The sequence below is a fragment of the Egretta garzetta genome, unplaced genomic scaffold (genome assembly GCF_000687185.1).
Source record: "Egretta garzetta isolate BGI_Z169 unplaced genomic scaffold, ASM68718v1 scaffold670, whole genome shotgun sequence".
In the NCBI taxonomy this organism is placed as follows: Eukaryota; Metazoa; Chordata; class Aves; order Pelecaniformes; family Ardeidae; genus Egretta; species Egretta garzetta.
In genome coordinates this window covers 263,528-290,561 of record NW_009258391.1, presented here as the reverse complement: position 1 = coordinate 290,561, position 27,034 = coordinate 263,528, and the positions used below count along the sequence as shown (strand labels likewise).

Sequence of the window (27,034 nt, the reverse complement as noted above, 5' to 3'; positions counted from 1 at the left end):
AGTGGTACCAAATTGGTGTTGTGGTACAATGAAGGTACGATGAAAGAGCAGTTTCACTGACTGAGTCACAATGCTCTGTGGGGTGTGTGTATCCCTCCCAAACTGACGTAGCATCAGGCTGGGAGAAAATAAACCCTTGCATTGGAGTCTAAATGTCCTTGTTTCTCTCCACTGTCTATGATGGCTGCTGTAGTTTCTCACTGCTGTTTGAATTCACACCTTGCTCCAAGATAGGGTTTTTTGGTGTGAGCCTGATCATGTCAGACACAGAGGAGCAGTGCAAAACGCGTGCTTTATGTGTGCACTTTCTCCAAGGTGGGATGGACAAATGTAACCCTTAATCTTTAAGAGGTTTCTTAAGGGGAGCTGACATCACTCAGATAGAGAGGCTTGGAGTACAAAGCGGTAGCTGTGAAACTGTGTGATATATTGCAAAGGCTGTCGATTTACAACATGTTTATTTTTCCTTTCTGGCACAGTGGAAACCTAGAACGCACTGAATCTCTGCATGATAATACTCTCACCCTGTCGGTGCCCCTGATGCATGAAGTGGACTCATCTATCAATGGGTAAGTACCAGTCACCAAATGAAAACAACAAAAATAATAATAATCCTAACAATAACATCTGAGTTTCTTCAGTGAAAAACTGAATTCTTCTCTTTGTTTACATCTAGCCAGACTGTTGCTTTTTCCCTGTTTCCCAGACTCTGGAAATACAGACAACCTCATTCATTATCTGGGAATTTTATTTGTCATGCCTTTCATTCCAACACTGTACCTCTTTCTCACTCCTTTTTAGCTAACGCTAATTAGTTACCATCACATTTATAGTAGGTATTTTAGTGATCATATTTGAATTCATGTGTTTCTGGAGGTATGATGTACCTTAAAATATAATAAAAACATAACAAGTAAACCACATCTTGCTTGTTAGGGTATGCCTTTAAGGATGTGGGTGAGAATCACCAGGACAAAGGTTAAGGTCAAATGTTCTGGGATTTTAAGGAGCTTGGTGGAGTCTAGCTGTTTGCCTTTCTGTTTAATTTCATAATCAGAATTCACTTCTGCTTCTGTTCATTTTCCCACTCCCTCTGCTCCCTAGTCTGCGGGGCATCTGAATACCAACTGAGGAACATCACTTACCCTTTGGCTGAAATACTTGTATAACACACAGCCATTGTCCTCTCCATGGGGCCTTCCATGTGTGAGTTCCTGCCTTTGTACTCAGAGTTCTTCCCTTCCACTTCTGCATTACAATCTGGAATGAAAGATTTGCAGTAAGTCCCAGCAGACTGACTGTCCTCTAGCATAGAGAGTGCTCGAATTGGAGTTGGGGGACCTGGTCACTGGAGGTGAATTAGCATCCAGGTAGACTGAGAAAGTTGACATGAATTCCTAAACTGGGGAATCAAAAGGTCCTCAGCAGTGTCCCCAAGAGGTCAGTGTCTGGTTTAGCCACCATTTATGGCAACCCCCAAGGTATATGTATTGTCTAAATGACCAGTGCAGGCTGGCATTAGTGGAAGTAAAAAATTCCCTTGACCAGCATGCTACATGTGTAGGAACAAAGTTACCTGCACTGACATGTGATTTGGCTGAAAAGCTGGATAAACTCAGATCCATGGTCTAGTCTGGATTTTATGACATCAAGCCAATTTCCCCTCTTGTTGCATTGAAAGAAAATCCCCTAATGACTGCCACAATAGTCAGAATGGCATGAGCCTGCTCAGAGAAGCAAAGAGCGCTGTCAGACCTCACAAGATGACTAGCAAGGACAAAAACCTCTATATTGAGAGTATAGTCTCAGCAGCGTGTTCTGGAAGTTTTTGAATGCTTTCCTTGTTACAGATTGTGTAGAAATATAACTCTGTGTCCCGTGCTTCTTGATGCTTTGACACAGATCAGTTTTTGTACAGCTTTACAGATAGAAATGGTTTCATCTCTGTCTTTAGATCTCTGTTATGTACAGAACACTGCATGCCAAAAAATTTACAAAAATTGGGCTCTTTTCTTTTTATTCAGAATGTACTTTTTTAAAGCACAAGGTATCTGAATTTGTAAGCCCCACCCAACTGACTGTGTGGATTTTTTTTTTCTTTCTCATAGACAAGACTTAGTTAATTCAAGTTCACAGAAGTGTCCAACTACCAGGGAAAGGTTGGGTTTATTGGAGGGCACAACATTCCCAGGCATGGTAATATTAGTAACATTCTTTTTTGGAGAGTGTATCTTTAAAGCTTATTTTTATTAGCTATCCTGCATTTGAGTCTATGAAAGCAAACTTCATCCCTGGTCATAAATTGCCCGGAAGGGCTTGTACCATGTTTGGGAGGAGCCTTCTGGCACAATGCCGTAAATGGGAGGAGTAAATCTGTCTCTCACTGTTTCCCCTAGCAATCCCTGGCATAAAAGGCAGGCAGGAAAAAAGGAAATGTACCTAAACAGGCTTAAAACCCTGCCTCAAAAAACTCTGGCCCAAAAGAACAACCTCGGAAGGAAGCAGAGTTTTAGGCAGTCCCTCACCAAAGTTTGTCTGAAATTACACCAGGACCCTTTCCAGCCAGTGGAACAGCCTGAGATTAGAGGGAGGCACAAAGGATGCTTAAAGCACTCCTAGTCCTCTTCTGCAGGATTTCCAGGTACTGTGTTGTGCTTCCAGGTCTTTTCTGATTAAACCCTACTGCGTTTTACGTTGTGATAAGATGGTAAGAGTAGTTGAGGAGACTTGGCCTATGCCACTGTAGTTGAAAGCAAGTTATATCCCTTGCTACTCTTTCCTTTAACCATCTGCTAATCATAAAGGTAGTGAAGCTCAGATAGTTAATGAAGTGCTTGTTCCTGCAATGCTATGTACACGGTAGATAAAATTGAAATGTTACTTTAGTGAATATGTAACTGAAAGTGTTCCTATGAGTAACTGTTTCTTCAGATTAATTTGGTAGTGCAATGATTTCCTGCATTACTCAAGCTATAGGACTTGCACAAATCCTCCATGTCAGGGGGCCCTGGAGAAGAGGTTTTGTGATAGGGAGGGAGAAAAAGAGATAAGTCATCAAAAGAAGTCTGCTTCAATGAGGGTATGTTAACCCTGGTCAGTTGAGATGTTGCTGGTGTAGTCTAGTGTTGTGAAGAGGAAATCGAATCACAAATAATAGATTAATGTAAAATGGTCCCATAGAGTTTCACATGACCAGAAAGCAAGGGGTGCAATTCAGCTTGCCACAAATATATTTAATTTGGATGACAAACACAGCTTACTAAATCTGTGTCTTGATCTTTCAGAGAAGTCTTCCCTACTTCATTCTTCTACGGTGATTCTGTGGAAGCATCCAACTTCATTCAGTTGGAAAACCACGAATGCCTTTTCCAGTCTCTCAACTTCACACTGCAGGTAAAACTGATTCTTATTTTGACTGCTTTCCTGCTTGACAGCACATTCTGGTTTTGTATCTCTTTTATTCTGAATGTGTTATGGGCTTTGGTGCATGTTTCTGAATCATGGTATGCTGTGCAATGCCTTTTTGATTGGATACCATATTTACAGTGTGCAGGGATGAGATATTCCCTTATCTGAATATATTACAACAAGAATTGCAAATAGGGCATCTCACTTCCATAGGCATGAAGTGGCTACCATTTGTTTCTTTTTTACCTTTCATCACGTGCTGAGTAAAGAGCTCTAGTTAAGCAAGTGCCACATCTTGGATGCAGCTGTGCCATCAAATGGAAGGAGTAATTCTTTTTAGTAGCATGGTCATTGAGCAGGGGAGTGGGCAGCCTTTATCCGTGAGAACAAACCCATACTTGTGCAAGGGATTCAGGCTTGCTAAATGCCCACAATATGAAAATGGTTATAGCACTACTGATAAGAGTGCAGCACAGGGAAGAGACTGAGACTAAAAAGACAGCTGTGAGAAAGTTTAATTAAATATCTCATAGCATCTCAGTGTTATTCAAGTATTATCTATAGATTACACTCCACATGGCAGTTAGATGGGTTCCTGGTGTGGCAAAATATGTGGAAGATTTATTATAACAAACTCTTGTGATGCAGCTGAAATGAACTTGTCTCGCTGCTGTGACTGTATTTATTACAAGCACTTCAAATCCTTTTTGACCGCTAGATGGAACTAGGGAATGATAAATCATGCAGAGGTGGGGGAATTATTTATTGTGAAAAATAGTCTTTCGCCTTTTTTCCCCTTTCTGTTCTCCTAGGCATGAATGCCACTCAGCTCATAATGAATAACACATGTCTTCCTCCGTGGACAGACTGTGGTCCAGAGCAATTAAGCCCCCACTGTCATGCAGTGCCCTTAGCTATTTACTGAAAAGGAGTGAAAGCAGGATTTCAGGACATTAAAGCTTTTGTGAACCAGGCTATTAATTCTTGTGATACTGATTTCATTCTTGAGGGTTTATAGGTCTTCCCCCCTCCCTCTCCCCCATAGCCAGTTATTGGTTAAAAACAGATAAAGAACAGATGTACTGATGCTTTAACTAGATGAATAGTTTCAACAAAACAAACTGATAACAGCTAAGGGAGAGAGAATCTGTGTATTGGCAGATCCACCATTTGTCCTGCCCCATCCTCTTGTCTCTGATGTACACACTTGTTGCAATATTAATAATTTTTTTCCACATAGAAGTACAAAACTATCCTGTAACAAGTCACAGAACTGGTCTCCAGGAACATGGTAAACTTCATAACTGTGTGTCAGAGAGAAAGGGTAGAGTTTCATAACAGGCAAAGCATGGTTTGTATCACTGTTTGCTTAATTGTTTTTAATGATTTGCCTGCCATTTATTAAACTTCTCCAGATGGAGAAAAGTAATAGTTTCTTAACCAAGAAAAAGAGACGATTTACCAAAATATGGGGGCTTTATAGTGGTTTTTATATGTGAAAATCTATACCACATTTAATGTTAATAAGGAATCAGCTCTTTGCATTCTTTTTTGGGGGTAGCAAGATGTACAATGAAAACGTCTTTTCTGCATTAACTCTTACATCTGATCTCAGTGAGATAATCAAGGTTTTTAAAATGTCTAACATGAAACATTATATTTGTATTTCATACAGCATTTATCATGCTCCATTGTAGTGGGATTTCTCCCCCTGCATGGAGCCTCAGGGGTTTTGTAAGGATTTGGCATTGTGAACCAATTTTCTTTATCAGTCAGGCATTTCTTCAAATATAAACAGTGTTTGAAGAATGAAAACCTATTGGTTCTAATATTTGTACTTTACACAATTAACAACTGATTGCTACGCCTTTTGACAGTACTGTCTCAGTGTGGGTAAGTATTCTAAAGGGCTTAATATTTTTGCTGTATGCACTTATGTATGTGTTGTTAGAAACGATCAGGAGACATTTTTCCTAATTAAAAAAAATGTAGATAGACATGAAAACTTATTTTCTTTGAAATTTTTCCATGGATTGTTTCTTTTCAGCAAAACCCCACAAATTTTGGAATTTTCACTGGATATGTTTCAGTGGTGGACTGGAAATTCTTTGAGTTTTTGCTGAAAATTTGTGAGGGGGTTGATAGAAACCCAACATTTTCCACTAAGAGTTTCATTTAATTGGAAACCCCAGAACTTGAATGGAAGTTGTTCACATGTATTTCCTGGCAACTCACTCAGCAAACCCGCAGTCCGGTAGTCACAATCATCATTACTTTGGCTTCTGCTCCATAAGGAAAACATATGTAGAATATAATGCAGTGGTTACCAGATGGAAATGAGAATGTTAACTGAGACAGCAATATTTCTTACAGTCTTCTGGATGGTGTTACCAAAATACTCAAAAAGTACTAGCAGTGTCTCTGTATGTAAAGTAGAAGTCTCGTGCTATTTGTATTGATGACTGGTAATTATCCCGCAAAACTGCTTCTCACTTGATATATGAGCTGTGCCTAAAGACTGTTAGATAAGCTAAACCTCTGACTTCATCCTGACACAAAAGAAGTCTTAGTCTGAAGACACTGAAAAACTCGCAGGGTACTTGATATTTTTCAAATTTACCTGTACTCCCAGATCTGGTTCTACAGTAGTTTCCCATTTATGTGCAGTCATATGTGTAATTTTATTATTATTGATTTTTTTTATACAGTTCTATGCATCTTTGTCTTATAGGTTTACAATGCTGGACCAAGCACTCTCCCTGGAGCTTTTCTTGACATTTCATTTCCAAACCGCCTCTCTGCCACTGGAGCTGAAATATTTCACGTTCAGCAGATGATGGTGAGTACGTTATGATGTGTTCTGAGCCCAGAGAGGCACTGAGAGCTATCGATGACTGAAACAAAAAAAAAGTCCAGCAGAACTAGATGAATCAGTTGCTTTTTTAGACAATAAAAGGTTCTTTGTATTTGTGGCCAGATCATCATAAGCAGCTGAGCCCCTCCAGCTGTTGAATGCTGTCCCTCACCTAGGGCAAGCAGCTGGCTGTGTATTCGTGGTTTCCTACAATGCAGTGTAAAACTAGGTCAGGCTAATCCTGAAGGAAATGTGGAGAATACTTCTCTGAATCACACCTCCGAAGAGGACTGAGTCTTAATCAGAGTCCTCCCCAATTAAATGGTGCATGTAATGTCAGCAGGATGTGTTACCAGGCTGACTCACATTCCCTATTTTTTTTCTCTGGTTACCTGCACAAATGCTAGCTAGGTCTGAATACATTATCAGTATCTATTTTTCTACAGTCTACATTATAATTTGCTCTTTTTGAGTGTTCTGTTAACAAATGTAAGTAACAGAAATTTATTCTTTCAACACAACGTTTTTCAAAAGATGATTTTGTGTCAGCGACAAAGCAAATCAAAATAAATTGCAGCAAAGGAGACACATTCTTAAATTTCATTTCTAATATTTACTTATTACTTTCAAAGCTTTTGTTAAACCACTAAAATACCATCATTTATACTGTGGTGGCCAAGAGCGGGAAACCTCACTACTGAGGTAAATTTATTGCTGAAATTCAGAGTAAACTGTGAGATAGAACCAGCTCTTTGGGCTACTTGAAAAGAAATATTATACTTTGTTTATTGCTAGCTACTTTTCTAGCCTTTTGCATGGAAAAGTATTACCATCCCTCATATGCAGGTAACTGTCACTGAATCTGTGTAAATATAGCTCCAATGACACCTTCCTAAGCAGGTTTCCAAGATTTGTGCTGTAGAAAGGTATGAGAGAAATATATATATATGGCTTACAGATGGGCACTAAAGACAGAATCACTGAGAAACAGATTTGGGGTATTGTATGAGGCACCAGTGTTGTATAGACTGAGTCAATTCTCCAACTAGACTGAATTAATTCTCCAGCCTATGTCTCATTTTCCATGGCATTGCATTTTAATGTTTTATTTAGTCCAGCCTCACGTATGGAAGATCACCTTCCCTTCAATGTATTGCCTGTCAAAGGATCATGACCTGTTTCTTTGTCCCTTCCCTGGTCTCTGTGTGCTGTGGGAAAGGGTGTGTGTCTGTGTGGGTTTGCAGCAGCAGCAGAGAGGTGGGAGTCTCCTTAAAAGATTTCGTTTGCCCGAGTGCTGGTGTCTCCTCTGAAGTCAGTCATCCTATATATTCCTATATAGCCAAGAGAGAGGAATAGAAAACTCAGCCCATCTAACTGAAGGTGTGATGAATTCCTTCTCAGGCATTGCTTGTTTCTCTGTGTTGACTCTTCCAGAAGTCTGGGTGAATTGTCTTAGACAAGACACCTCTTTTGCACATTTGAATTAGCTGAGGTGTACGCTGCCCACCAAGTGGACAAGGGCTAATTTCCAGGCAAAGTTTGTCATCATTTCTACACAAGACCCAAAGTTACACTGACAAGGATGGGATGGACTATATGGTTTTGAGTAGCTGTTAGGAAAACAAGGCAAAAACTGTAAATCTTGCACTTAACTTGTTTTTCATTGCTGTTGTAGCCCTGATGGCTTACCTAAAGGAGGTCCATCTGGGCGGGGTGGCCTTGAGCGCTGTGCTAAAAAATACTTGCAGGGTTTGCATGCCTTTTCCTCAAGAACACAGATTGAATTTCCCCCAGCGTTATATGACTTCTTTCTTCTACTTTGCAGTTTGTCTTTGTAGAAATTTCAAACTGCCATTTGTGAAACCTATTTGCATTGCAGGCTGAAGAGTGGTAGTAGGCAAGTATGGTTTTATGAGAGACGTCTGCATGATACACTGGTGTACTCCAGATCATTTCAACCACTGGTTTTGGTTATATGGTCAGTAGGAGTCTAATGCATGACTTTTTGAGCATCTCAGACATGTTAATAAACATTATCCAAGCAAATCCCATCTGGGATAGTGGTTATCCCTGCTTTACAGATAAATAATTGAAACACCAAATGGTTTGCCTGAGGTCACACAGGAAATTTGTGTCAGAGACAGGCACTGAACCCATGTCTCCCAAGTCGTACTACTGTAACAGGAAAAGCATCCTACTGTCCTTCCTCCTGCCTCTCTCCCACTGAGGTTTTTATTGACTCAAAAGGGAACTAAAATCATGGAGAATTTCATCTTTTCATATGCTAAATATACTTAAACAAACAAACAAACAAACAAAAACCTAAAAGCAGCAGATTGGCATGAACTTTGGAAAATGGGTTAGAACAGCTGTTTTTCAAGAGCATTTTTGTAAGCATAGTCATTAAGGATTTCAAGTCTTTGCTTATTTTGAACTTCCCAGAATCTAGACCGCAGTAAAGGTGATCGTGTCCTTTCAGACAGTGCAGGTGTTTCTGTAATTATACCTTTATACCTATAATCTAGCCATTCTAGGTGTCATCTTAGACCTTTCAGAATAGCTGTCATTAATACAGAGGATTAGGAATTATCATTTATCTGTTGACACAGCATTTGGGATTTGATGACATCCTGGTTTTGGTTTTTTAAAGGTAATAATTCTTTTGCCACTTCTCTGATGTACGGTACAGAGGTGAAATTTATGGGTGAAAATGCATAGTAAAAGCGCTAAAGTTTGTATCTCAAATACAAATATACCACACATGATAGTGCCAGGAGCTAATTCCTTCATATTGTATTGACTGATCTAGTCTTTCAGGCATAAAAAAAAATAAAATGAAGAGAGTCACATATGGCCCACTGGAACAGCCTGTATCTCTGGGAGGTGTTAATATGAATTATTATCTTGCTGCTCTTAGAGGAAATGACAGCCCTTGTGCTTCCTCTGTTCCTGTTGCTCTAAGCTTTTGGGTCTATTGCAGAAACTGCTTTAAGATTTTCTTCCAGAGAAATTCAGGTCACAGAGGTGTTTTGGCGTTTGGAGTTCTGCTTTAGAGATGTTCAGATGCTCTTCAAGGGGTCTTGGGAGTTTCTGCTGCACTTCCCCCAACAAAGCCCCTAATATATAATGGAAACAAGTCAACAGTAAAAGCCAGAATTAAAAGAAAATGGATAATTGAAAGAAAACTAGGGGGAAAAAAGTGAACTTCTTCCCTATCAGAAATTTTAAAGCAGAAAGAAATGCTAGAAATTTTACAAGTCATTTTAACTAGAGAATTTCACCATGGGCATTGATTTTACATAGTAGATACTCAAATTCTGAAGCAGTAAATGGTACTTCGGAAGCAAATAAGACAAATTAGTACTTGTTTGGTTTTATATATTTTTGTGTTTGCTTTCTTGCAGAGGTTTCAAGCCAGGTTAAAAACATAATAAATGAAATACCTCAGCTTGCTGGTAAAAGTGTTTTGATAGGAACAGTGTAGGTAATAACACAGAAGAGCTTCACTCAAACAGAGTGCGGTAAAGTTAGTGTTAACAAAAATATATATTCTCCACTCTTCAAGCAATTGATTATCTGTTCTTCCACAAAGGAAAACAGTGCTCATTATACTTGTGTGTGTTTTGGTTTTGAACTGAAAGATTAGTAATTTCCTTTGGGTATCCAGCTAATTTGGAGGGCAAGGGAAGCGCTACTTGACTTGCCAGCCAAGGAGCTGCTTTCCGGGGCATCCAAAAAGATTTTCACAATGGGAGTTCCTACCAAATTAACCAGGGTATTTCCTGAAGCTGTTGATAAATTAGCAGTGTGTCCGGGATTACTCTGATGCTGGCTTCATGAAACTGGATCAGATTGTTGCCTTCCTATTTATTTTATTTCCAATGAAGGTAAACACAATTATGAGGAATGAGGGACTAACAGTTGGAAACAGAGTTTGTCTGGAAGCCAACTGCAGTGCAAGCAGATGACCCTCACCCCTCCTCTGGAGGGACCAAGCTCTGTCAGGTCTTGTTTAGACTCCAGTCAGACAATTGTCACCGGAACCAAAGATGCACAGTGTTAACCCAGAGCAAGTGCCATATGCGCTTGTGGGTTTTTGGAAGGAGCTGTTACTTCTTCTGTTGCATGCATCATGCAAGCCAGAAAGCATTGATTTGTTTTAAGAGCCTGTTTAGGTGAATCAATACCAAAGATATAAAGAACTGTGGTGTTGTCATTGCTGAGATAAGAATCTTGTTGGAAAGTGAGATGCACATGTTGCAAGACAATCTCTTCAAAGAGTTTGCAGACTAGGCAGTGAAATAAAGGGGAATTCAGAAGAAGGAGGGAGAAGGAAAGAAATACTGTCCTCAGTTTTCTGATGAGAAACTCCTTCCCTACATGTAACTTTTCATATCTAAGTGTAGTAATTACTGGTTTAGTAATTGCTAGTAATAGAATATTTTTAAGTTACTGTCTTCTCTTACCTTAGTAATTAATGGAGAGAGAGGGGCATAGAAACAACTCTGGAGAAGCACTTGCTGGTCTCCACTGACAATACAAATGCCATCTAATCTCCCGGAGTTTCCCTAGGCATCTAAGCTTAGACTTTGAGAATTATCTCCGGAGAGAGAAAAATGGGTTAAACCTCAGTCTTGTGAATTCTGCTCCCGTTAACCTTGAGTGTGCCAGTTAGCACAAGCCCCTAGTTCCTGGTCCAGTGTTTCCATCACTTTTTGGTTAGGGAGCAAAATAAAAAGCCCTTCTGTTGGAAGGACAAACAGAAGTCCTCCAGTTGTCATCTTATGCTTGGCATATTCACTTCACTTCACTTCCTTTCTTCTGTCTGCGCTGGTGAGACCTGAATTGTGCCTTTATGAAAGCTGGGTATCGGTAAGGTTTAAAATATAAAGAAAAGCTGACTTGGAAGTGAAGTAACAGCATGGAGGGGTTGAAGAGAATTCCCTTTCCCAGTTGCCTTTTAAGTTAATGGCTGCCTGAGCATGAGATTGTAGAAAAGCTTGGTATGTTCAATAAGGAAAACTACTGAAATAAACATTATTCTCTTCCTGTGAACACTGAAACAGAAAAAGTAAAATGGAGTCAGTCCCAGAGCCACAAGTCTTTCCTGGCTGATGACAGGTTACATTTTTAAGGCCAGTTTTGTGTAGCACTCGCATAATTTTTCTTCCTGGCATTTGCAGAATAATGGCTGTAAGGAGCAGGAAGACGTTAAAGGGAAGAGTTAAAGCTTGCTGTCTTATTCCATGAAAGGTCCCAGGCTGCTTGAAGTTTTTCTTCACTTGTATAATGAAAAAGAATCTTTGCAATTTTAAAACCTGAAATGTAATTTCTGCTTATTACCTGTAGGTTGCTATCCTAAGAATCTGTAGGTTGCTATCCTATAAGAATAAGTTGCTTTGGCGACTGCACTGCTGATGTTTAAAACCATAAGCAAAAGAGGACTGTCAGAGCTCTCTAAAGTGCTGGTAGTGCATGAATGCTCCCTGAAGCATATGTTGAGATTGTAAGGCTCGCTATTCCATGCTCCACATTTAGAGGCAAACCTGTTTATTGTTACCATTATGTAGAAAACCCCTTGCTTGTTGACAGCCAGTTTAAAATTGTTTAGTTTCTGTCTTTTGAAGTTTCAGGTCTTGACTCTGAAAATATATATACACAGTCGCAGTATGTGAAAACATAAATACTTGCTGATAGTACTTGATGTAAGAGAATTTTTTGCCAGCAGCAATTTATACTGCTGCTGGTTGCCACTGTTGATACGAGGTTTGTATGGGAACATTTTGGACTTAGAGCAAGATTTATTTTAGCCCTTTATATTAGTCATCTCCCCTGTAGTCTCTTCATTTCAGTGACTGCTATATACACTTTCACATGCACATATTTTGGCACCATATTTAAAGGCATAGCTAGATTGCTGGAGGAAATTATTCATTCCAGGGAGTGTATTGTACAGGAACTTACTGACCTTCCTGCCTCCTTCACTTTAATTGCTTCTTTAAATGACTGTTTCAAAACATTTTGCTTAGGCAGTTGGAGGTGTTCCCCCACCCCCAGCCTAGAGCATCTCTGATAGCGACAGAATCTGGCTTTGCTGGGGAGCCCTGTCACTTGCAGAAGAAACTGGTGCATCCACCCCATCCCAGGATGGCTGTGAGGGGAGGCAGGAGCATATGCCATGGTCCAGCATGGCAAGTCTCATCTGGGCATGGGAAGCAGGGCCCCGAAGCAGCTCAGAAAGAGCTCTCGTAAACGTCTTCCTAATGTCACCATGATAAACTGAAGCTCATTCAGCGAAGAGGAACTTAGCTCTCATTTAAGATTTCATTGTTATACAGGGAAGGGTGCCTGGCCGTAAAATAAAGTTCTTTTCCTGAGTTAGGACCTTAAAATAAATCCAAAGTGGAAAAAAAATCATGACATTTTTTGCTTTACAGGAACCATCTGAATCACTATACAAAAACTGTGCCTTGGTTAGAGTTCACTGCATGAAAATGTTCTTGAAAATTATCTTTTCATGCCTTGCAGGGTATTGCCTTCAGGATACAGCAAGACTGCTTAACGTGGCAGAAAATTTTCTGTGACTTCCTAGTTTAGATTTTTAGTTGAAACCAGATTTGGACAAATTTCTATTTGACATTTTCTATTTGTTTTGTCCAAATCTTCTAGCAATGAGAGTGCTGTAGTATTTGCACAAGCAGTGAAATTTTTTTTGCAAATGCTAGCAAAGAAGAATGTTCATGGAAAGCACGTTTTGAATGTACAAAGATAAGCCTGTCTTTCAAGGAAGACTGGTACTATAAAGATCAGAGCCATGAAAACATGGACAAAAATGCACTGTGATCTATGTATAAAATCAGACCATGGCAATACTTGACGAGTTCACTTGTGGCCTTCTCACAATTAGCTTCTAGTTAAATTTGTCAAATTACTTAGTTACTGAATTTTTCCAACATTCTCCCGCTGCAAAACTCATGACCTGTCAATATAATGTGGCAGTCTGATTAATATTTTGTGTCAGCTGAAAGTGTTGCTACTTTGTGAACTGCCCATAGTTCCTATTTTCTTAGCTGAATATGTGAAATTCCAGTTTTTAAAAAGATGGCTGATTTGCCTTTTTATAAAAATGAATTTCAGATAAAGAAAGAAGTCTTATGAAGTGAATTGGATATATATACTAGCTCTTATCAGATTCATGAAGGAAGCAGGAGGTTTGGTAGATACCACAGTAATCGGGAGTTTTTCTGAGGTATGGAAAAAAATAAACAGCAGACTTTTTTGTAAGCTTCTCAGGCAGAGAATTCCCTGGTGAAAAGGAACTACTGAGTGAGAAAAGAAGGGAGTCTACAAATTTTTATTTTCTTTTAATTTTTTATTTATTTTTTAATTTATTTTTGAAGGAGTGTAAGAATTACATCCTTTCACCATTTTCCCATTGGTGAAGCTGTTCCTGCCAAAAAACAATGAAGAAGGAAATTCAGGAAAGAGCTGATTAATTAATTCTTTTAACATACATGCCTCTTTTAAATGCTGATTTGTAAACTAGCCCTTCTTTCATAAATAGCATACAAGATCTGTGTTTTAAATGTAAATTTAGAAACTAAGAAAGGAAGAGTTAAAAACAATGCTATCTGTGTGTATAAACTCTATCTCCCATTTGACGGAAGAAGGGTTTAACCCCCTGTTCATGTATTAGAGTGGAAATAAGTATCTTTTGTTGGATTTCTCTCCTGACTCTGGAAGTACATCATTCCAGTCTTGTGCAAGGTACTGGATAGTATCAAAAGTATCAATAAACCATTCGTTGGGTGAATGAGAATTCTGAGAATGTCCTGGAAACAAAGGACATCTTCTGCCTAACTTAAAATACCCCATCCCCAGAAAGGTTTTTTTTTTTAATGGGGATGACTCATTTAATCTTCAGGTGTCTACAATAGATGAGCAATATCATCCTCTTGGAGGTCATACCTTCTCTTCACTGCCTCTAAAGAGAGCTTAGATCTTAGAGCTGATCTTAGATACCTTTCCGATGCATACAAGTATCTGCTTTAGTGAAACATCCCACCCGAGTTGTTTGAACTCTACAGGGAGTGTATTTATCTGCAGTCTTCAGAACTTTTCATCCTAACATCAACACAGCCCACGAAGAAAGTCCAACAGGTAAATTAAAAAACAAGGGCTTATTTGTGGTTTATGCATCATAGGAAAGGCTGTAGAAGGGGATGTGCTGGGGACAGGTGCGCTGAACTCCAAGTGATTTCAGGGTCTTTTTAAATAGAGACATACCTTGAGATCTATTTGCTGCCTCATGTGTTAAGCATTTCACAGTTCATCACAGGGAGAGAAAACGTACTTGTCAGTGACACTGTCTTGGATTTCACCTGTTAAAGGCTGATATATAAGGAGCACATGAATGTTAGAGGTAAACCAGTTTCCTAGGCCTGAACTTTCTGTGGACCTTGCAGTTAAATAATACGAGTGGTCGGTCTTTCTTCTCTCTGTGTACATGTGGCAGCGCCCTCTGTCTAGGAAAGGAGCTGCCATCTTCTAAGTCAGGAATTTTAAATCAGAAGATCTTCGCTTTTCTTGCTAAACTGGGTAGGCAGCACTAGTTCTGGAGAGCAGTACTTCTGGGGATTGCTGCTAAGTACGTGCAAAGTGGTTGCAGGGCCAAAACCAAGCAAATGTTGTGGGATTACGCTGATCAAACCCAGTTAACAGGTTATTTAATTAAGCTGCAGGGTTAAGTGCATCAGACAAACATCTTACAGGCATTGCAGTCAGGTTAGCGCAGATTTATGCCAAATGTGCATCTGGTGTTTTCCTTTTGGCTGGAGGAGCAGGAGCCAGAGCTACAGTGGAATACTCCTCTATCCTGATTTAATGCTTTAGCATTGCCACTTTGCTGTTTAAATATTGTCTTTCATGGCCATGTAAATTTACCTATTGGATCTGTGGAGTACTGGTTTTGCTTAACAGCATTGCTATTTTTAGTCAAAATCTTTCAAGGGTTGTGTAAAATGGGTTAATTTTAAAAATTCTTTTCTGTTGTTTCAATGGCTCTTAAATTTATTGCCAGAATCAACAAAACTGCTCTGATTCAAACATGTTTCGGTATCTGTGAATATTAAACATTTTTGGCATATGGAGCAAGTACTCAGATAACATATTTACATAAGTTATTTGTCTACTGTTGAAAGTCTGACCTTGTCTGGAATTTCTTGCGAGTACTCTTTTTTTTTTTTTTTTTTTTTTTTTTTCTCAGTGTGTGTGACAGTTAGATTAACCATGCCTATCAATTCATCTCTGTTCACCTACTGTTGGGTGAATAAGTATCTTTGAATCAGGACACACATATACATTTTTTCCCTAATATTAGGGTGAGTGTGCTATGGTTAGCAACAAAGATAAACAAAAAAGGATCTGTTATTTATTATCCAATTTGCAAACTTGAACCACTGATTAGACATGCATACATAAATAAAACAGTAAAAAACTAATAAGAAAAGAGAAATATGTAAAAACTATCTGGCAGCAATTTCAAGAAGTCTACGGACAAACTGTCCTTTGGAGCCAGCATCCCCCAGGGCTGATGAGAAAGGCATTCATTTCAGACGTGAACAATGTTAACAATTTTGTGAAACAACTGACCTGTGTTCAGACCTTGAGCGTATTTCCTGAAGCTGAAATTGCAGTTCCAAATATCTTGTGTCTCATGACGTTTTCCCTGAACTTGCCCCCACGCTTTTCCCGTGTTCGGACCTGGGTTTGGTTCCACCAAACGCACTCACAGCTGGATTCCACCTTCACTCTTGCTTTGTGTCAGCTTAATGCTGCTGGCTTCCAGGCTCTTGCTAATAACTGGTGATTATTTAGCTCAAGAGAGGAATCAGGCTTACTGGAAGAGCCTGGAAACTTTAAGTTTTAATGCCATAATGAATTCTTTGCATTAATGGGAGTCTAGTATTGTGTATAAGAAATGAGCTGAAGATACACATTTTCTGCCTGTTTATCTTGTAAAACACCAATCATTAAACATGGGATTAGCACACAGCTTCTTATATGCAGCAGTGCAGCAGAGAGATTTTGCTTAATGCTTCATTGGAAGCAACAGCTAGTTTCCTTATGTTTTTCAGTCTCATTCTTCCAAGAGACTCCTATCACATGCACATACTTAACCCCACGCCAAATGCCAATTTCCACTTCCCTGCGCTTGAGCCTCAGCTGACCTTTCCAGCCCCCTGTTTGGAAGTTGTATTTCATTTCCCTCTCCCAGGTTGACATCTTGTGCAGGATATGAGGTTCTGAAAAAATGGAGGGTCTCGCCTTTGATGCATGTTAAATGGGTTAAGGTTAAGTCTAGAGGGGGCGACTGGCTTTCAGTATACCTGTGAAGTTTATGTTACAGGCAGTAGGGCCTGAACACTTAAAACATTTGCTAACAAACCCCAACAATTTCTTAAAGGCCTGAAAGGCTTGCAAGAAATTGCCATGTTCTGAGAGTAGCTACAGATGAGCTGAAATGATGTTACGAGTACCCTGAAGCTGGGGGGCAGACCTGATGGTAGAAGGGGAATGTGCAGAGGCAGCAGGTGTATTATTTCCCCTACAAACTCCAAACTCCCTAAACCCACCTGGATTAGAAGTGCAAGAAGTGTTTCATTGGCAACCCTGGATTATCCTCTGTGTTCCCAGGGAACGTGTGGTGATTGCACTTGTACCGCCTTGCTGAAGTGCCATGCCCAGCCCAAGTATTCTCATAAATCCCTACATGTGCAGGGAAAGTCAGAAAGGATGATCCTTGTGTATGTAATAAATCCAACGTGCTATTCCCATACAGCCCTATTAAATATCCTGCAGTTTTTTAGGATGTAACGTGTGTGGCGTGTACATGATACGATTTACATACAACTCTGAAATGTCCTTCTGCCACTTTTTCTTAAGGATGGTGTAGTCTGATATGGTTAAAAATCATTGCTACTTTACGGGTTTACGCCTGCTCCATAAGACTTTTCAAATGTTCAGAGCCCACTAAAGTCGTCCTGTGGGAATATCTTCCTTGTTGCAGATACAGCATTTTTAGAGCATGAAGTAATGCACATGCTTTCTACAGTGGTTACGTCTTGTCTCTGAGAAGCTTAGTGGTTTATGCTGACAACAAAAAGTTGGCAGAGTAACCCGTTGTATAGGCTGTTCTATTTAAACGTTGTCTCTCAAGCATCTTCATGGGCTCTTTAAGGGGACAACAACATCCAGTAAATTAACAAAGCTAGAGACTAACTTGGCTCTGAACGTGTGGCCATGTATGGGTAGGGTAGGCAGCATGAGGAATATTCTGCTTTTCTGCATGATGATAATTAGTAATACTTTGCAGAGTTATGGTGACCTTTAGAGGCCTGTTATGCAAGGTGCTATTTACAGTCTGCGTAGTACAAATGTTCTAGCTTATATTTCTTCGTGTCTGTGCATGTTGCCTGTATATGCCCGTGTTGTGTACAACAGGAGAGTTCATGAGTGAGTAGTGATCTTCAGTTGCTTAGATTCTGGATGTCCAGCTAAAACTCTCTAAATGATGGTGATTTTTAAGCATTGTATGTCCACCTGGAAGCAGGCCTGTTAGGTGTCTGAGTGAGGCACCGGGCAATAACGCCTCACTATTGAAAATTGTAGATTCTGGCATCCAGCGATGTTCAAGAATGCAGGTAAGATCTGAATGCAGGCTGGGCTGGCTTTAATCCCTCTGATATTCCACAGTGGGAATATCAGAGTGATTTTTCTTTTTTTTACCTTTTTTTACCTTGAGGCTGAGCAGATTGACAAAAATGCCTTTGAACTTGAGATAAAAACTAGAAAAAAAAAATAAATACACATGATGCGTTGACCTTAGGTGTTTTGCAGCCTATGACAAGATGTTCCTAGAGAATGGGAACATCCCTACATATGGACAGCCTGGTAAAAAGAAACCCTTGTCAGTAAAAACTTGTGTGGGAAAATTTTGCTTTTGTTCTTGGTGTTGGTTTGCCTCACATGAAGACATTATTCAAGATGGTCAAAACATGCTTTATTCTGATTAGAACAATGACAAATCATAATAAATGTATCAAGTTATAAATTCTTTGTGGAAAAGTTTTTTGAAAAATATTTGTGTTTCCATCAGAAAACCACTCCTTTATGAATTTTTCGGTTTAGAACTGAAAAACTGAAAATGTAATTGCTCTGCAAAAATATGATGTTTTTTCTTAATTGGAAAGATTTTTCAGGAGTTGAAGGCTAGGATCAGTAGCTGGTAGTATTTAGTTCTGTGTTACAAAAATTTTACACTGTTACCGTGGAAAAAACTCATTCTATATGTGGTAGTCTCAACTATATGTGAGAGTATAGACTATTGTATATAGAGAAGAAGAAAAAGGAGAAAATAACTTAAGCCCTTTGAAATTATTTTTATGCCTTTTTTTTCCTGCAATGTAAAGCTGTTTAATGAAATCTGCTAGGTCAGATTAAAAAAGCTATATATTGCTTCTAGTTTTGGAGGAATTTTATATGGTCAGGACTGATTGTAGCTTTTTTGTTTCAGAAGGGTTTGCTTATGCAGAAATGTATATTCTAGTATATAACAAACAATATGAATTCCAGGAGTCCTGCTTGTAGGAGTTAATGTAATATCCACACTTGTGAGTGGAAAAAAATTGAAAGCTTGTTCTTAGCAAGCATGCATGATGTGTATTTTGTGTACCTTTGGAGTCGTCACCCTTTGCAGAAGTTCTGCTGGGCTGAAGACTGAAGTGTGCCTTAGAGTGCTTCTTTACTAGCATCTTCATTCAGTCCAGAAGTGATCTTTTAAAGCAAAATCCCCAGCACTCCCCACGCAGGGAGCTGTGGTTCACATCGCAGAGTGCACAAACTGGATTCCTTTTTGAGGTAACAGAAAGATGAAGGAGCACTTGAAGAGTCCACTTAACACTCATTTGAGGCTGCAGCCTATTCAGACCACAAGATCAGATTCTCAGAGCAAGTTAGGAAAGTATGTAACATGGATATTGGGTGCTGAGATTGCTGTGCAATTAGCCTGGTTCACCTTTTTGTTTGCCCTACATTATGTGCTAGTGTAGACTTTGTCTACATCTGTCTGCGTACAGATTTTAGGTACACTTCCAGTACAGGAGACTTCACTGTATTGCCAGTGCACCAGACCACAAATCATGTCACGCAGGACTTAAAACAGATAAGTACCTTCTGGAAAACAAAATGAAACAACCTTCAGCAGAGACTTGGAAGTCCCTCCTTGGGAGGCTGCAGGGCTGCTCCTGCTTGGTATCTCAGTCAGGATAGGGTTTTTATTTCTCAAGCTGCAGTCTTAATGTTGGATTTAGGAGAGCCTCCCTTCTGTCCCTGTTCCCCCTACCCCAGTTTTGTTGTTGTTTGTTTGTGTTAGGAATTGGATGTTGGTTTTTCTCTGTGGCTTTTGTATAGTGCTTGTACTGAGTGCAAAGGCAACGTGCATCTCTTTCCACATCCTCTGCACTGCTCCAAAAACCCTCTCGTGCTATTTCTGTGAGATGTTAGACCCCAGGTCCTGGGAAGATCACTTTGGGGGTAGTCCTTTTCTTTTTATAGGCTGCTGAGACCACATGGAAATTTCCAAAAAGCTCTAGTATGTCACGTACCCTGAAACTCAAAGATTTTGTCAAAGAGCCTGGCTACCTACTCCATTTCAAAGACTTGCACAGTTCTTGCATCTATAAATTGTAAGCGTTTGCTCATGCAAAGACCTTAAAGCCTTCCAGAAATTTTCTTCTCTGTGTACCAGATTATAAGGTTGGTCACAAGGAGAAAAACAGGTGGCTGGGGGTAGCACCATGTTTGAACAAGGGAAGGCTTGAGGCCAAATCCTGATCTGTGTTTCAGAGATGCAGTTCACCCTCAAGCATAATGCAGGCGGGAGCTTTGTGCTAAGATTTTATTTAGTGGGTTGATTTCCTAGGGCTGAATTTTTCATTGAAAATGAAGTTTAATGAAAAGTTACTATGGTTTTGTCTGACTGGTTGACTGAACCTTCCCTTTTGCATGTAAAAATTGAGGAAAATAAGAGATGGTGTGAAATGTGTCCGACAGTCACCCTAACAAAACAAACAAACAAACAAGCCAACTGTGGCCAGTCCTTTGGAAAGGCTGCATTTCCTTCTACTTCAGCATGATCCAGCCATTTCAAAGTGGTTTGTTACTTTTTCCCCTACTTCTGTGGCTCTGCTGTTTTCGGAGAGTGCTAATGAAAACTGAGTGCTTCTCAGCTGCCTTCTATCCTTTCCTGCCCACCGTCTGTCAGCATCCGCTGATTGATCACAGATACACAGATGAATACAACCTGGTTTCTGTCTGGTTGAACTCCCTTAAATTCTGCAGGCCAAATAGTAGTGTTTGCCTTCTCCTTCTAGGAAGTGACATCTGCTTTTGGCTACTAAAACAGGCTGTGGGTGACCCACTGGTCTGTTCCAGAGCAGCGCAGGTGGCAGGGGGTGCTCAGTCCTTATATGTGTCCCTCCTAAGATGGGCAGAGACACTGAATTTAATAGCTGCTTTGTGTAGGATTGCTGCATAGTTGGCAGAGAGGAAAGGGTATTTCCAAATTCAAACTTAGTCTTCTGGAGGTGCCTTTCTCTGTTTAAAGTGTTTGAAAAAGGAAGAGATGTAGCCAAGCTTCAGTTTAAGAAAAGATAATCACTTAGAGAAGAAAGGGCCAGATTTATGTTGCTTCATGCCAGATAATTCCTTTTAGTCCTGTGAGATATTTCTGCTTTGGTTTGCTCTTACACCGTATTTGTACAGGATGTAAAGCAGGACTATTCGGAGAGTATGCCAAAAGCTGGGGCAGTGCAGAAGCTCATACTGTCCTTTCTGTATCTCTTGCATGAATCTAATGACATCTGTCCAAGTGTCTGGTAATTCAAACTTTCAGGGAGAAGGAGCAAGTACCAAATAGGTCTTGACTCTTTGCTGTTCTTGATTTAACATAAACCTTCGGGTTGATCTGGATCTAATTCCCATGTGAAAGTTCAAAGAAAATAAATGTCAATGTGCTTTGTGAATCTCTTACCTGCCATAAATAATGAAAATTCATTCCAGGTGATCTGGATAAATGAAGAACATCATGGTCTTAATTTTCAGTTGATCCCAAGGAGACTGTAAACTGTGGGTAGCTACCTGTGCCTGTATCTGTTGAGAACGTAAGGACAGATTATGTAAAGACAGATTATGAATATGTACTTCAAAGAACAGATTATGAAGAGCTCGTGGGCCAGTGAAGCAGAAAAAGTATATCTTACCAAGAGACATAGACATCACTTGTCTGGAAAAAAGCATTTAAGAGCCAGATAGACCTTTGGGTTTTGTTTCTTTTTGGCAGTACTTTGACTAACTCGGCTATAAACTGTTTAATGTAGAATCAGACTCAGAGCATGCAGTAACATCTATATCCAACAATTTTTTTCCTCCCTTTTTCAAGGATTTGTGATTTGAATAAGGTACAAGTTTTCATTGTCTCAGGGTAGAGGATGTGGGGAGGTCAACAGCAGGATGTATAAGAATGTCACTTGGTGGTTTATGGGAAAATCTCCGTCTCACTCTTACAGTTTTTAAGGATGGTGGCAGGAGGAATTTGCTGATACTTTGTTGTCATAGTTTGTATTAAATTCCAATATATTTTCTTCAGTGAATATTTATAAGCTGCAAAAAGTGAGAAGGGTTTTCTAGCGCAAGTTTATCTTGACTGAAGATCATTTTATCGAAGCTTGGTATGTTTCACTTGCTTCAAACATTTACTTTTCTGGACAAGTGAATAAGCCAATGATAGAAAAATTTTATTTTTGTACTATTTATGTTGAAGGTAAAAGAACAGATTTAGTGTCCAGGCTTGTGCATTTACAGAAAGATTTCATTTATCTCATTAGTTCTGCTATAAGCTGAGAAACAGCCAAGTTGGCCAAAGTACCAAAAAATACAGTTACAAAAAAGGTAATACTCAGGGTAACACACTTGACTTAAAATGCTACGTGGTGGTTTATATCTTTTGCTGAGATTTTTCTCCTCTGTCTCCATCTCCAGACATGTAGAACACAGACACCTACATGTGAGCTAGGTTAGATATGTTCGTATCCTATCCAGTCAAGAGCCATTTCCAGAGCATTGTTTGTCTGTGTCTGGCTTACTTTAGATATTTTCTTCAGGATTATTTGACTTCCAAAGTGCTTATTTCTCATTTTTTGACTGTTAATGGGAGTCCAGATATCCAGCTCAGATGTAGGTGTATTTTTATGGACAGACTAATCCCATCTTCTTGTGTCATTTATTTTTATTCAGAATAATAATTGTGTTTATAATTGTGCTTGCAGGTTGGTCAGGACAAAGGAAGCTGTACTTTTCACAGAAACCCCAGCCCATGCATTGTTCCTCAAGAGAATGAAAATATTTTCCACACAATATTTGCTTTTTTCACAAAGTCTGGCAGAAAAGTATTGGTAAGAAAGTCCGCCTATGACAAACTTGAACATACAGTGTATCTTACAAAAGATTTTTCATGGCTCAGCATGAAGGACTCAAGCAGATGGTTCATTATAAAGCAACTGATAGGGCATCTAGGCTAATACTGATGTTGTGATGGGGGGATATTTAGTGATTTTAATTGTCTGATTTTTAAATGGATATAGGAAGTGCGGTGGGGAGGGAGTTACCTGACATGGCAGTGCACACTCGGTGACCAGAGCCCTCGCTGTCGTGTTTTGTGAAAGGCACGTGGGGCAGCCAGGGCCCTGCACCGTGCTTGGTGCCTGACCTGCGCAGAGGGCTTGATGTGCAGCGGTGGCCCAGCCCCAGGTGCTCGTGTGTCTCAGCAGCTCTGCAGAGGGCTGAATTTCACCTGCCTTGCTTTCATGCAGGTCTCTATCTAGCTGTCTTCAGGTCCTGAAAGTTCTTGCTATTTCAGTGCAGAAGTGCTATATTTTAGCAGTTTACTATGTAACTTAGTCAGCTGGCATGTTTGTTGTCACACAATTTGTCACTGAATTTTTTCCTCCTTTGCCTAACAGTTTTTTCCGTATTTCCTGTAGGACTGTGAAAGACCAGGAAGGTCCTGCTTAATTATACGCTGCAACTTAAGCTCACTAGCAAAAGCAGAGTCCTGTGATATAAGTATCTACACGCTGCTGAATACTGAGATACTGAAGAAGGTACGTGCTTCCTTTGTAGTTTGTCTTAAATACTAATTTAAATATGCTTAGAATCATAGAGTTGTTTAGGTTGGAAAAGACCTTTAAGATTATCAAGTCCAACCGTTAACCTAGCACTGCCATCCCACCACTAACCCATGTCCCTAAGCACCTTGTCTACCCGTCTTTTAAATACCTCCAGGGATGGGGACTCAACCACTTCCCTGGGCAGCCCATTCCAGTACTTGACAACCCTTTCGGTGAAGAAATTTTTCCTAATATCCAATCTAAACTTCCCCTAACACAACTTGAGGCCATTTCTTCTCATCCTATCACTAGTTACTTGGGAGAAGAGACCAACAACCACCTTGCTTACAGCCTCCTTTCAGGCTTATGTGTATCAACGGAGTCAAGAGTTGCATTCCTTCTCCTCTTTACTAGTGTGTTATAAAAAATCATGGTGTCAAAGAAAACAGATCTATTTATCAACAGCATGTATCGAGGTGTTAATCCTAGTTCTCACCCATTACCCATTAAGACAGAAATAAATTAAGTATAGAAATTTATACATTGAGAAACAACAAATGAGACTTCTAATTGTATGCATGGTGTTAAGGCTAGAGAATTCTGAAAGTTGAATTGATTTCCAAAAGTTTTCATTCTGAAAAATGAGAAGTAGAGTAAGTGCATGTAAACTGTGACCAGCTATCTATCATTCCCTCTGTGTAAACAGAGATGTGGCAGTTTTCTGTAACTTTTTACTTCAAATTATTATTATTCAAAGAAGATACATCACGGCCATATTAACGCTGAGCTTGACATTTGTAACAAGAACCAAATGGTTGCAATTCTTCTCTGAAGCCCTTGAATGAGACAGAAAATCTTTTAAATTTCTAGAGGTTTACTGCATTTTGCCCTGTTTTTCTATACTTACAAAAATGCTGACTGTGTAAATGCGGCAAGATGCTGTAAGATTATGAGGGTGTAAGACAATCAGAGGAGAAAGCTGATAGCATGAGCCTACTAAAATAAACCTGTCTGATAGCTGCTAGATTAAAAGCATTGGAGAGAGCACTTAATAGAAAGCAGTTCATAAAGCAATTGATGGCTCTGGGCTTTTCCAGCTGAAACCAACTGGTCTGTTAATGTTTGTTCATATTTGAAAACAGGAAATATAGGCAAGGCCAGAAGTTTCAGGTATTTATTACATGCTTATAGAAATGCTGAAATAGGTAAGCAAGTAACTGCACACAAAATATGCTTCTGGGAAATTCAGTCCTGGGAATAGCCAGGATTCATCCCATCTGCTGGATCCTTTCCAAGATGACCATTAGCACCAGTCCTTTAAAAGACATACAGTGCTTACACGTCTCTTTGGGTCAGTATCCCCAGTCACATGCCATTTGCTACTATCACCTACCCTCCCTGAGGTGAACAGCATACAAATGACTAACCTGTGAGTTGAAATGGCAGCTTACTGGAATGTGCCTGTTAAAATGCGCCATGTAAAATACAGGAAAAAACATATATTAATAAGGGGAGGCATACATTGAATATTTAAGATATTTGCAGTGCACAGATTCAAATAATCAAGAAGTTTTCACCTTGGGATATATTTGAGTTTATCCCAGGTTTTGTATACCTTTTTTCTGTTCAGTTAAAAAACAAATAACTTTTTTTGATGGTTAATATTGAGCTTGCATGTGTTGATTGGCAAAGTTCTGACTTTTGCGTTTGTGGTAAATGTGGGAAACATTAACAGTCCAAATACAAATTATGTGTTTAAAGTCCAACATACATGATTTTGTTTTAATCTGAGATAATGTGCTCAGTTTTGTCTGTCTGTTATGAGCATAAGGGATGTTTTTCCAAAGTGGGGTTTTAACCAGGATAGTACTTAATTCTCAACCCAGCTTCCACTAAGCCTTGTCTAGATGTGTTTATTACACTGGCAAATGTTTGATTTTTTGGGGGGGAGATTTTTTTTTTCACCCTCAAATCCAATTCTTCCTCTTTTTACTTCTCAGGATAGTTCATCAGTCATCCAGTTCGTCACAAGGGCAAGGGTGCGGGTGGACCCTGACCTCAGAGTTGTGGAGGTGCCCAATGGGAGCCCAGAAGAAAAACCAGTAAGTAAATAAACCTGAAAAGAAAGGTTTCCCAATCCCAGTGGACTGGAGATTGTTGAGAGCTCTACGCAAACTGGAATTTGTGGCTGGGCTTGGGCTAACCTAGCCCATGAGAGTGCCCAGATGTTGTCTGGCTAGACTAGCAGTGCTGTGAACTGTGCTTCTGTGGTTTTGCTCTCTGTGATAACCATGCCATCACAGTGAATGATGTTATGTGGAACAGGAGGATCTCTGTTGTACTAGCCAAAATTGTAATACCCTTGAGGTATTCGTGCCAAAATTAGGTTTAGCTTCCTGTTCTAGGGTTAATGTCTGCTTTAATCTAATTCAGATTTTCCTTGAAAAACCTAGCAGAGACTTGAAACCCCAGCAAAGTCTTTTCAGACGTGCCGGTATGAAATATTTAGAAGTGTTAATGATATTTTGGGAGCTGTGAAAATGGGCAAGGGGGTCTAAACTTTTAGAGATTCATTTAACTGTTCCGTTGTGCTGAGGTGGTGGAATTCATGTATGACCTGATACTGCATTTTGTATTGATCTGCGTGAGGCTGGAATTAAAGTTCAAGGTAAATTCACGTCATGGTTTTGGCTGTAAGTAAAACTGTACAGGGCCATGTTTACAACCTACTGGAGGAGGAGGAGGTGGTGATGGCTTTGGTTTCCTACTACCGAGTCACTTAATACTTACACATGAAGATTGAATAGGGGGCCACACCCAAATTCAGCTTTTTTTTTTTGTCTGGTGAAATTTTAAAGTTTCATTTCTTATTTCTCTCTCGTGTGAGGATCAGAGGTAATCTGGACTACTTTCAATCTATCTTCGATGATCTAGATCCATCTTTCAGTTATCTTTTTATCCTCAATGATTGTCATCACCACCAGCTCATGCAACCGTTCTCTCATTGGCTCCATTTTAGTGATTACCATTGAGGTTTGAGTGTGAAAGCATTGAGTTCAATACACTTTTGGAAGACACTATGTTCCAAAGTAAAGCACTCATCTCTGAGATACTGGATTTAAAACCCTACGGGCAAAGGAAGAATTGAATCTGCATCTACTTACTACCTTCAATCTGAAAGTAGAGACACCACTACAGTGACCATCTTCTCCACCATCATGTCTGCAATCCTAGCCTTAACTATCTATTTTATTAGACCTGTCAGAAAAAGAAATTCTTTTATGTGACAGGACACCATTTTTCCCTTTTGTTTTATTTTCTTTGTCAGGTTTCTGGACCATTCTAAAGAGAATTAAAAAATAGGCTTGGCAGCTGAAATGAAAAACATAGCTAGCTTTCCCTGGGAATGTGCCTTATAAGTGACCTGCAGCCCTGATTGTTAATACATTGCTTGATCTCTCTTTAGTTCTGCAGCTTGCACAGAGCAAATCTTGCAATTTTATGGCAAAATTTCATTAATAATTGAAGCGACACCTGATTGTGATAC

The 27,034-nt window shown here is 39.6% G+C and overlaps 1 protein-coding gene across 1 annotated transcript in view; it reads left to right on the top strand.

Moving 5' to 3' along the window:
• ITGA9 (integrin subunit alpha 9) overlaps positions 1-27,034 on the top strand; it is a 213,392-nt gene that overhangs the window by 163,150 nt on the left and 23,208 nt on the right. Inside the window, exons 20-25 of the mRNA XM_035898145.1 lie at positions 480-569; positions 3,285-3,393; positions 6,140-6,247; positions 22,648-22,773; positions 23,362-23,481; positions 25,488-25,589. Of these exons, the coding sequence (XP_035754038.1) occupies positions 480-569; positions 3,285-3,393; positions 6,140-6,247; positions 22,648-22,773; positions 23,362-23,481; positions 25,488-25,589 (655 nt within the window). The remainder of the gene's footprint in view (positions 1-479; positions 570-3,284; positions 3,394-6,139; positions 6,248-22,647; positions 22,774-23,361; positions 23,482-25,487; positions 25,590-27,034) is intronic.